The 11,279-nt window shown below is 46.1% G+C and overlaps 1 protein-coding gene across 1 annotated transcript in view; it reads left to right on the top strand.

Moving 5' to 3' along the window:
• CAMK2G (calcium/calmodulin dependent protein kinase II gamma) overlaps positions 1 to 11,279 on the top strand; it is a 184,688-nt gene that overhangs the window by 127,477 nt on the left and 45,932 nt on the right. The window contains exons 10-12 of the mRNA XM_019555533.1: positions 1,995 to 2,117; positions 5,904 to 5,987; positions 6,532 to 6,574. Coding sequence (XP_019411078.1) covers positions 1,995 to 2,117; positions 5,904 to 5,987; positions 6,532 to 6,574 — 250 coding nt within the window. The remainder of the gene's footprint in view (positions 1 to 1,994; positions 2,118 to 5,903; positions 5,988 to 6,531; positions 6,575 to 11,279) is intronic.

The raw sequence follows: 11,279 nt of genomic DNA, 5'->3' as shown, positions 1-11,279 counted from the left end.
CTGTGTCCTCCTGCGCCGAGTTCCAACACTGCTTTGCAGAAGCAGCAAGGGCAGCACAGTGGGGAGCATTGCCAGTATGTGCTGCCTCCCTGGGGCTGGGAGGCAGCAGATGTTTGTAGCTGGCCCTAGCTCTGGGTAGCTGCTGACAGCCACAGGGCCTGGGCTGCTTGCAGCAGGTGTTCCATGGGAGCAGCCTGGGCTCTGTGGCTATCACCAGCTACCCAGAGGTGGGGCTGGCTGCAGCTGGGAGGCTACAAACAGCTGCTGCCCTCCTGCCCCAGGCTCCAGGAAGGCAACAGGTGCCAGCACTGTGCCTGTTGGGGCTGAGGCCAGGGGCAGGGAGGCAGTAGCTGTTTGTAGCCTCCCAACTGTAGCTGGCCCCAGCTCGGGGTAGCTGCTGAGAGCCATGGAGCCCAGGCTGCTTGCAGCTTCCCAGGCTCCCAGCTGGCAGCAGCTAGCCAGAGCTGGGGCTGGCTGCAAACAGCTGCTACCTCCCTGGCCCTAACTCGTGCCAAGGAAAATGGCCTTGCATGCCATGTTCGGCACGCGTGCAGGGGGTTGCCAACCCCTGGCCTAGAGCTTTGATAGATGCCTCCAAGTAGACAGAGTTTTTCCCACTGCAGAATGTGCATATGGAAGGTCATTTGAAAGAGAAAGACATTCCCTATTTGTACCCAGAGTTCTTCATGATGCGTTTTCCATGGGCTCATTCCATATTCCTCCTTCCCCTGTCCCTCAGACACACAAGTAGAGGTAAGACATGCATGCTGTAAAAGCACCTGCTATAGTTTTTGAGCTTGAGTGTTTGAGGTACATGTACCTTCACAAGGGAATGTGCAGATAGATGGGACACCTCAAACTCAAGTTACTGGTGAGTAACTTCTTTCCTTAGATAACAATCTGGGATTCTGTAGACCTTGTTACAGCTTCTTAATGATGTGGAGTGGGAGGAAGAAGAATATTGTGAGTTAAAGGAGATTGTTCTTCTCTTTTCATGCACCTGCTCTGAATATTAATTTCAAAGATCTGAAACTTTTCTCCTTGAGTTTTTAATCTGAATAAATTCCAATAGTGTGACTGAATTTTGAAGCGTTTGTTTACCTGTGTGTAGCTAGTCAAAGAGTTTTTGGTTGTGGCTGTGTTGGTCTAAGGACATAGGCAGGCAAAGTTTTTTGGTTAGATGTGATATCATTTATTAGACCAACTGAGTACAGTAGTTGAAAAAACTTCTTAGCAACCTTTCAGGCGTATTAACCCTTTGTCAGGCATAGGGAGTCTCTGCTGGTCTGAGACGCCAAGGAATGAGAAGCTAAAAGTGTAGTAGGATGTCAGTGAAGCTGTAAATAGGTAGAGATAACCAAGACAAAAGGTAAAGCGGGGAGAAGAGGAAGAGCAAGGGGAAAGAGAAAACAAAAAAAGAAAACAGGTGAGAGGGAGACCTTTGTTTTCTCCTCTGACCTTTTGGGGGGGGTTCTCTTTCCCCCTGCTCTTTTTCCCCCTCCCCTCCTCTTCCCTCCCCTGCTTTACCTTTTGTCTTGCTTACCTCTACCTATTTATACTTTCACTGACATCATACCACACTTAACTTTTCTCATTCCTTGGAGTCTCAGATCAGCAGAGACTCCCTATGCTGCCTAGTGAAGGGTGACTGCGCCTGAAAGCTTGCTAAGAAGTTTTTTCCAACTAGTCGATTGGTCAAATAAAAGATATATCACATCTAACCAAAAAAACGTGCCTAGCTAGTCAATGGGCATTCAGTGTACAGCCATCAAAGTGGCACATGTATGTATGCATTGTGCTTTGGAGTCGTTCATCAGGTTCCTTTAGAGCTTTCATGCTGTAGGTGCTTCGCAAAGCTTTGTGTCCCCTGCAAGCTTTCCAATTCTGAAGGGATTAATGCTTGAGTATGGCTCAGTCTAGGGGAGTGCATTTCCTTTAGAAAGGGAAGGGTTATGGTGTTCAGGGTCTCACCTCTTCTCCTTTTCTTCTCCTAGTTCCCATCACCTGAGTGGGACACAGTAACTCCTGAAGCAAAGAACTTGATCAATCAGATGCTGACGATAAACCCAGCAAAACGCATCACAGCAGACCAGGCTCTCAAACACCCATGGGTCTGCGTAAGTTTCTCCCTTCCTGTCCATTTTCTGTTCCAGAGTCATATAAATATCCATGGTGAAGCAACATACTGAGGATAGGGATGCTGAGCAAAGGGGTACTTCTAGGGGTGCAACAATAAAAATTTGTAATGAGCCATATCAGCTGATACCAATCTGATAGCTGATATGCAAGCCTGTTAGCTTGGAGAGGAGTGTCTGGCTGGTAAGTCTGTTGGCGGGGGGAAGGGGAGGGGTTTGGGGGGTGCAAATCAAGGCCCCTATGGTAAGGGAGGAAGTAGGGCTGGGCATGGAACAGAGCAGCTCGTCTGGGGAGCATGGAAAGTGGAGGTGGCTCCCACTGCTGCATGCAGCCCCAAAGGAGGCATGGGGGCCATGTGCCCCACAGATGTGTGCACATGGAGAGGGCAGGCTGGGGCTGAGGCTGGGGGTGGCTTCAGGCTCTTCCTGATGAGAGTTGAGCTGGGGCTGCCTGGGAGGAGGGGTTCAGGGGGAGGAGTGCTATGGTGAATTTTGGGGCAGCTTTAGCCCAGCCTGTACCACCCCCTCCCAGCACCGCCACCTGCCCTGAGCACAGCCCTCCTGCAGGAAAGGTCCAGGTGCCAGCCTCAGGCAACAGCGGCAGCTTGCCCTTGTCCACACACAGATTCCAGGGGGCACATGTCCCCCCTGTGCCTTCCCTGGGGGTGCACACAGCAGTGGGAGCTGCTCCCCCTTCCTGTGGCACCCAGACAAGCCACACTTCCATCCCCAGGCCTGCCCTGCCTGGGCTGGGCTGGGCAGTGCCTGCCCCCACCCCTACCCCAGTCCCACTCACTCTCTCACCGTGGAGGGGCCTCAATCTGCCCTCCCCCACACCCTTTGCCCAGCCCCATCCTGACTTACCAGCTGGATGCTGCTCTTCAAGCTCCCGGGCTACATGGGTGTTATGGCTGCATGCATGCATGGGGCATTTATCAGCCAAAAAAGCCGATTACCAATAATGTCACTTTTCCTTACGTCGGTCCATATCATATCGGCACCATAAATCTCTGCACCTCTAAGTACTTCTGGTGGCAGAAATCAGGTGCTGCCTTAAACCAGATTGTTTACTTCGGATTGTGGGCAGTGACAGGGGAAGGGCCAACCTGTTGCATAGGGTTACATAGTTCATTTTGGAATTTGCAGAAAAATGGCTTGGCTTTTCAGAATAATTTATCCAGGAACTTAATTTTTTTTTTTTGGTGCAGATCATAATAATAAGTTATGTACAGGGGGACAACAGGGATTGTGAGTTATGAATCTTTAGTCCCATTTTGTGGTAGTTTGTCTTTGCAATTGAGTTGGAGCATTTTCACATTTGGCTTTGAAAAACAGGCTTACTGTGTTGTCATTAACTGTAATGCTGGTAGTAGTGAAATGTTTTTAGCTAGTTCTGTCCATTAAGCTGTCTCCTTTATAGACCGCAAGTGTGGTTATCTTCTCATCTCCTGCAGAGCTGGCAGGGATGTCCTGAAATGCAGTTGGGGGCAGGCTGGGGAATGACTTCTCCCTTTGTCAGACTGAAAGTTTCTACTTGAAACGGATTAAACAGAATCATCTAATACCATAGCATGCTGCTGCTGGTTTCCTTTTGTGTTCTTAGTATGGTGTTAGCTAACTCTTGTTTACCTGTTCATGAGAGAATAGCAGTAAGTTTCCCATTTCTCCAAGAGAAATGTAGTTGGCAATTCACGTGTTGTGTTTGTGTACTATTATCATTGTGAACACTGGGCTGGATCCTTATCTAATGTAATGAGGGCAGGTTCTACTGCAGTTGGAACTGTGCACATTTACACTAGCAGAGGGTTTTTTCCCTGTATGTCTGTAACCAAATTGTGGCTTTTATATTTTAAATTTCACCCCAGTGCCTTAGACTAGAGCTGTGCAAGTCAGGAGCACTCCTCCTATAACACCGTGGAAAGGGACATTCTTTTTCTGCATAATATAGAGCTTAGTAAAGACTAATGATTTTAGTTCACAAATCACTTCGGTCTCCTTCGTGCTTGGGGTGCCCGTAGACATGAAGGGAGGCTGCTCAGACACAATGTAATTGCAACGCATCAGAGCAGACTCAATTAATCAAGTCTGCTGGCGCATGCTAATTAGCATACTCCAGCAGCCTCTCTGTCTCATGCATCAGTGTCCCTGTACTTCAGAATGATGACGGACGCCCTTTAACTACAGCTTATTCATTTTGAAATGCAGGGACGATGATGCATGAGACTCTGTAGGCACTTTAATTAGAGTGGTTCTCAGAGCTGTTCTAATTAAAAAGCTCTGCCCTCCCCCGAGCCCTGGAGCATGTGTAGAAACGCCTTTGGTGTTTAAAGCTGTTCTCACAGTGTCCATTGCATCCCTTGTGTGTGTGATGCATTACGTCCCCATACTTGAGACTTGTTGCTGCCCTTAGGTGAACCAAAAGACTAGCCATGGTTTTGCATGGAAGCACAAGACATGCCTGCCAGGGTCAACAGTCTTAATGCTTTGTGGTATTATATGCAAGCCACATTGCTACAGCTTCATGTTCAGGCCTCGTGTTCACTCCACAGGAGGTGGAGTGAACTGAAACAAGATGCTCTTTAGAAGAGATCAGCTGAGCACATCCTTCTCCTCCAACAATTGTCAGCCCTGATTTATACCAGGTGTCTAGCCTTTAAAGCAGGGTTGGTAGGTTTGATGTCACTGCAGAGCAGGGATGTCCTAAATATCTCCTAAGGGTCAGAGCTGTATTATGTGGCCCCCGTTGGAATGCAGAGCCAGCCTGTGCACAGGCCCCATACCACAGGCTGGGTGAGTTTAACACCTCTGTTGTTCCTTCCATAACTAGCAGTTTCTCAACACAGCATGTGTTTTTTGTTTTGTTTAATTTTTTTCTCACATCTTGAAGAATTTGTTCAAACCAAGAGGTAGCTAATGGAGGATCTGTAATATCTGTAGTTCAGCCATGATAATCCTTCACCCACTGAGCTTGTAAAGAGATTCCAGACTAGTACTAATGTGTATGAGTAAGCCTTAGCTAGTCCTCTGGCTTCCTAATGTGCTCTAAAATCAATGGTGGTACTTCTGGGAAGTGCGGTTCCTGCAGCTGCCATTACTTCAGCCAACTGCTTGTGCAAGTTTGCACCACCTTCTAAAGGTTATGCTCAGGCTGTTGGTTTGATATGGTAGAATTCTGTGCCTAAGCCACATGATTTTCTCCCCATTGCTTGCTAAATATCTCTGGCATTTGATGTGAGGGATCTGAGTCCTTTGCATAGTGGGCCAGTAACAAACTCAGATTCAATGAGAGCTTTGTTCACTAGGTATTAGGAGGACCATGCAAATGGTGTTTATTCTCTAGTTTGAATTTTCTTTTTGAGGTTTTAGTAACAAAACTCCGCATCTTGCTGTTGCTCCTCTCTGTGTAATTACTGGCTAATTTGACTTGCCTTATTTTTATGTTCACTTTTTCTTGGGAATCTGAGAAACAGATCATTGTTATTCATATATGCCTCAGTTACTTAGTTTCCCAGGCCTTTGACATCATACTGTGGCAAGAGATTTTAAACAAGTTAGCTTGTTACTAATGTCACATTAATGCTGATTTCTGCCATCAAATCCTCATTATCAAGTTAGTATCTGGTTAAAAAACTGGGCACCTGAAAATGAGGAGCTTAGTCATGTTGGTTTGCATAATTGGTGATGTACAAGTAGAGAGTTGGAGGAAGAACCTGTCTTGCTAATTTGTTTAGAACACTTCAGTGATCCTTTCTTGATTCTGTTTTCCAGCAACGATCCACTGTGGCCTCAATGATGCACAGACAAGAGACTGTGGAGTGCTTGAGAAAGTTCAATGCCAGAAGAAAGCTGAAGGCTAGTCTGTTTTTCTTTTCTGGGTGGTGGGAAGGGGGGCGGGTTGGCATTATGTTTAAAGCAAAGGACTAGATGAATGGGATTGTATTTGTAGTGCTGCTACTAAGTTTGAGCCTGGAAATGTTCCTTTTCTTATTTGCCCAAGTGCTGCTTCTGAAGTGGGGCTAATATTTATCTGGCAATGGAGTTTTGGAAAAGGAGTTTATGAATATTTGCAAAATGCTTGCTGAGACCTGCTCCATACCACCTTATCTTGGGGTGTTTCTTCCTGCAAAGCTCCTAGTTTTCTTTCTCTTTGTACTCCCCCTATCTCTCATACATGTAAGCTGAAATAAGGAACTGAGCTTTTAGAGCTGTTGCCTGCCCTGCTGGTCAGTCTCCTGACTCCCGTTCCTAGTGTAAAAAGTAACATAACTATTGGACAGCATCTGTCTGCCCCATCCTGTGGCTGGGGCTGTTGTTAAACTCTGGAAGGCTGTGTTTCAGCACCTGCTGTGATCTGAAATGATCAGACCTATTTATCCAAGCTCTTTTTTCTGCACAGGGTGCAATCCTCACAACAATGCTGGTGTCACGGAATTTTTCAGGTAAGTTGTCCATATGGTCATCCCTTCTCCCCCACTTATTGTACATCAGTCAGGATGCATTTTAATCCTTTGGAGAGAAGAGGGAATTCAAACCATTAGCACTGCATGGTATTTTTGTCAACGCAGTGGTCAGCATGGAAAAAAGGTAAGACACATAGCTGCAGTCTGGCACAAGACAGGAATTCAGTCCGTTACCTGAGGCTTTACCGCTTGGGACATTTTAGTGAGTCTCTTAGCATTTTCTTTTAGGAGCTTCAGTTGTCAGGTACTATACATCTGCAGTAGTGCTTTCTTCAGACCTGAAAAAATGCTTCTGCTATGGGCAAGTAATGGCATTGCTGTCATGGCAGGACAATAGCTATTGGAGCTTATTTGACTCAACCAGCAGTGGTATAAAAAAGGGGTGTCAAACATACTACTCATGGAGGTGGATCATCCAGACTGCAGTGTTTCACTCTAGTCATCTGATTTACCTTCACATCAGGCTAGCAAGGCTTTTCACCACAACCCCCAGAGCCACCATGCTAGTGTGGCCAACACCTCAGGGGTTACCACTACCCTGCTCTTTACAGACCACCAAACTTCCAGTTTCTGATCATGATTCAGGAACCAAACCTGTGGCAGGTTGGTGAGCAGTAGTGGTATTAACTCCCACATGCCTGCTGTGCTGACACAGCAGTTTTGGCAGCTGCAGCAGAACACCCCACAGGCCAGATCCTGAAGTGGATTATCTGGCGCGTGAGAAGCCCTACAGCCAAGATATAGCCTGCCAGCTTGTTTGAGTTTGACACTGGTGATCCAAAGCATGAGAGCTGTTGAGATTTTCCTTCCTGATGTCTGAACTGGTATTCATCCTTTTAGACTTTGCAGTGCTTAGCATGACTCCAAACTGACAATACTGTGTGGTATACTTGCTGAAAACAGCCAAACAAGGAAATCAAATGAGGCTTTTCTGAAAGATATGTATGGTTGCTGGGTTGTGTTTTCATTAACATTCATTCCCATCTGGCATTATTTTTTAGGTGGGTGGTCTCCCTTTGTACATGTGCCTGCCAGTATTTGGGTCTACTCAATCCTTTAGCTGAAGCACATCAAATTCTGCTATGCCCCTGGGCCACATCTGGACTGTGGGGGCTGGATCCAGTCCAAGGATCAGGGGCAGCCAGGCTAGGTGTTGGTGGGGCATCTATCTAGGACCAAGCTTGCTACTGATGGCCACAGCCAGTGAAGCCAAAGGACCCTGAATTCTGTGGCAGGCCACACCACCAGTTTCCAAAGATAGTGGGTAGAGTGGCTTCACGGTTCAGATGTTTGGCACCCTTGCTTTAGCCCTTTTGTCTGTGTTTTCCGTCTTCAGAATGCAGTGGCTGCACTGTAATACATTCCCTAAGCAAGGTTTTGCTGTGCCTACCTACACTTACTGAGTCTTCTGTTGGAGTATAATTAGGGCATGAATGACTGGTGCCTCCTGCAACTGGGGGGGGGGGCACCATAGCAAGGAGCCGTCGGCTGTCGGCGGCAAGTGGGGGGCAGGCGGCAACCACCCACAGAAGTCAGCAGCAGCTTTGGCAACAGCCAGTCTCGGGGGAGCGGCACATGCCCCCGCCCATGAATTTGGGCATGGTTAATGAGAAGTAACAGTAATGTAACCTCCTTCATTCCCCATTTCCTTGTACTGCATCCTTTAATGATGGGCTCTGAAATGCATTTTCCATGCTATAATACAGAAAATTTCTAATTAAGAGAAGCCTCCCATGACATGGTTAACATGGGGCTTGAAGTGTGTGCATACACAAGCATTCTTTTAGGACAGGGGTTGTCAACTGGGGTTATGTGTACACCCAGAGGTTCTTGAGAAGGTCCTGGGAGGGTTATGCAGGCACAGAGCACCGCCAAGCACCATCCCCTGCTGCCATACAGGCACTATCCACCCAGCCAGATGCAGAGAGCAGCAGAACCTTGCACGCAGCAGCTGGCACTGCTCAGCATTCAACACTGCGCCCCCTCCCCCCAACTCTGCGTTCAGCCTCATGCCACCACCCCACCCCACACACACACTCCATATCTGGCTACATGCCACCCCCACCTTGCTCCATGTCCGATGGCTGGGGTATGCTGCTCAGCGTCTGGTTGCCAGGGGTACACTGATCCAAAAAGGTTGAAAACCCCTGTTTGGGGAAATCCAGGTGGCCCCTTAATTTAGCTGGAATGTGCGTAATTCAAGTGATGTTACATTCAGTAGAAGAACTGAAAGCTATTCCAGTAACTGTAGTGGGGCAGCCCCCAGGAACCTGAGAATTGTTGGTTCCTTTTGCAAATTGAACCTATGCAAGCATGTCGGGGCCATGCAGAAACTAATCTGGGTGTGGCGACACTTCTTTTTGTTGTGGTCTTTTAATTGTCAGGGAGACGGTTATTCTGCCCCATGAAATTGCCTCTGTATAGTCAGTCCAGTGATAGGAACTCAGAGCCATACTTTGTGATCCTAGAATAATCCTAAAGCAGATGAATCCTTGACATTGACTAACACACTGGATTCATGGTTCAAAGTTATAAAAAAAAGTTCTGTCTAACTTTTTCAGGAGCAGGCAGCCTTCAATCTGTTTCTCTCCAGTTGATCATACAGCTAATTTTTTCACATACTCCCTTTCTGATAATGTTTTTGATCATTGTTTAAATATAATAGTGGATGCATATTTTAATAAGATTAATGCCATCATCCACTTCTGATGAAATGGGGGAAGCTTTAGGATTTGGTGTAGTGGTCTTCAGCACATTGGGTATGTGTAGTGCATGGGAGAAGGGTGTACTTTTTAATGTGCTTTAGCCAGTGCTAGACCTAGAGATTAGAAATGTGTAGAAAAGGGCTTGCTTTGCTCATTTTGCTGTATCTTGGGGTCAGAGTGTTTTAATCCAAACTTTTCATTTTGTGGCTAAGAGGAGAAGGGAACTTATTTGATCCATGCTGAGCATACAGTTTCTGTACCATTAAGTTCGCCCCCAAAATAAGCAGTGCTCAAAGGCGTACTTTGAGACGTCATCAAAAAATGCTGCAAATCTAGATGCATGTAATAAGTGATTTTGTGTAGTAGCTATTTCTATCCCATTGGTGTTTACTGGGATGAGAGGGCTCCATAAAACTAAAGTTCTCTGTGGGAGTGATATAATCTGAGAATGTTTTCAAGTTTTCAGAGGTGTTCAGCGTTAACTCAGTGCCATTGAAACTTGTGTTATGGATGCCTCTTCATGAGCAGACTTACAGATCTGAAACCTCATCTGCTTTGTGGTTATACTTTTGTTCTTGCCTCACCTATTAAGATGATTTTAGAGATTATGTATGCAACATCTGAGCCCTGCGGGATTTTTACCTGGGCTTGTGTAACTTGTTTGGCCGTTATGGTTGGGCCTGGGCTGTATCTCCTGCAAGGTTCATCTGAATTTACTGAGTTGAGAGGAGTCCCCTGTGGTTCAGTGGTAGAATCTTTGTCTGCTACACAGGAGACCCAGGTTCAGTTCCTGAATGTTTGTACAAATATAGCCATGGAAGCTCCAACTGTCTGGACCCAGTCTAGCCTTTTGGATTCTTTCTCAGGGGCCTAAATGGGGGAATGGAAGGTCTGGGCAGTCTCCACTCCTCCAAAAACTCCTGCCTGGGCATATGCATCAAAGTTCTGGGTGACCAAAAGAATCAATGGTTGCTAAACTGCACTGAAAAGTGATGCCTCTCCTTTGAGGGAGGAGGGAAGAGTGTGAGCCCGAGTTTCTACCTTCAGATTTTGCAGTCTTTTTCCTCTTCCTTGTTGGTAACAATAAGGGTACTGCAGGGGATTATATGATGATCTTGGATTTTTTAGTTGTTGCAGTCAAGGAAAAGGGATACAAACTCACCAGCCTGCTAGAGGAAGGATAAAGGCACACTCTTTTTAATATAAAGTACAGTTGATATCTCAAATAATGCTTGAGAGAAGACAGGCTTAGACATAAGATGTAAATGTCATACTGGGTGAGACCAGTGGTTCATCTAGCCCAGTATTCTGCCTCTGATGGTAGCAGGAGTGGATGCTTTAGAGAAGACCATTGAACCCAGGTGTATTTAGAGTATTCTAGCTCATGTTTGTTAACTTCCTTGGCATCTGCTGTCATTTAGTTTAGAGATGCCAAAGGATACATCCTTGACTGTTCTGTTTAATAGCTATTAATAAATCTGTCATCCAGGAATTTCTTATCCTTTTTTGAACTGGCCAGACTGTCTCCCTCTACAACCTCCTGTGATAATGAGTTTGATAGGCTAATTATGGGTTGTGTAAAAAGGACTTCCTCTTGTTTTTCAAACTGTCTCTCACCAATTTCAGGGGGTGCGCTATAGTTCCAGTATTCTGGCACCAGTGAATAACAGTTCCCTGTTCATTTTGTCCATACCCTGCATGATTTTTAGACCCCTGTCATGTAATTCCTCGGCCTACTACTTGCCAAACTGAAGAGTCCTACACTTTTTAGTCTCTCCTGGCATATGGTAACTACTCCATACCATTGATCATCTTGGTTGCCCTTCTCTGTCCCTTTTCTGATTTTACTACATCTTTTTTAGACATGTGGGGACCAGAACTGCATACATTATTCAAGATGTGTGCACACCATGGATCTGCATAGTAGCATGATTGTTTCCAGCTTTTTTTCAATTACCTTGTTAAAGATGGTAAAAAAG

The sequence above is a fragment of the Crocodylus porosus genome, unplaced genomic scaffold (genome assembly GCF_001723895.1).
Source record: "Crocodylus porosus isolate Cpor-Errol unplaced genomic scaffold, CroPor_comp1, whole genome shotgun sequence".
NCBI lineage: Eukaryota > Metazoa > Chordata > Crocodylia > Crocodylidae > Crocodylus > Crocodylus porosus.
Note: the sequence above shows the minus strand (reverse complement) of the source record. Positions and strands in the feature narration are given on the sequence as shown.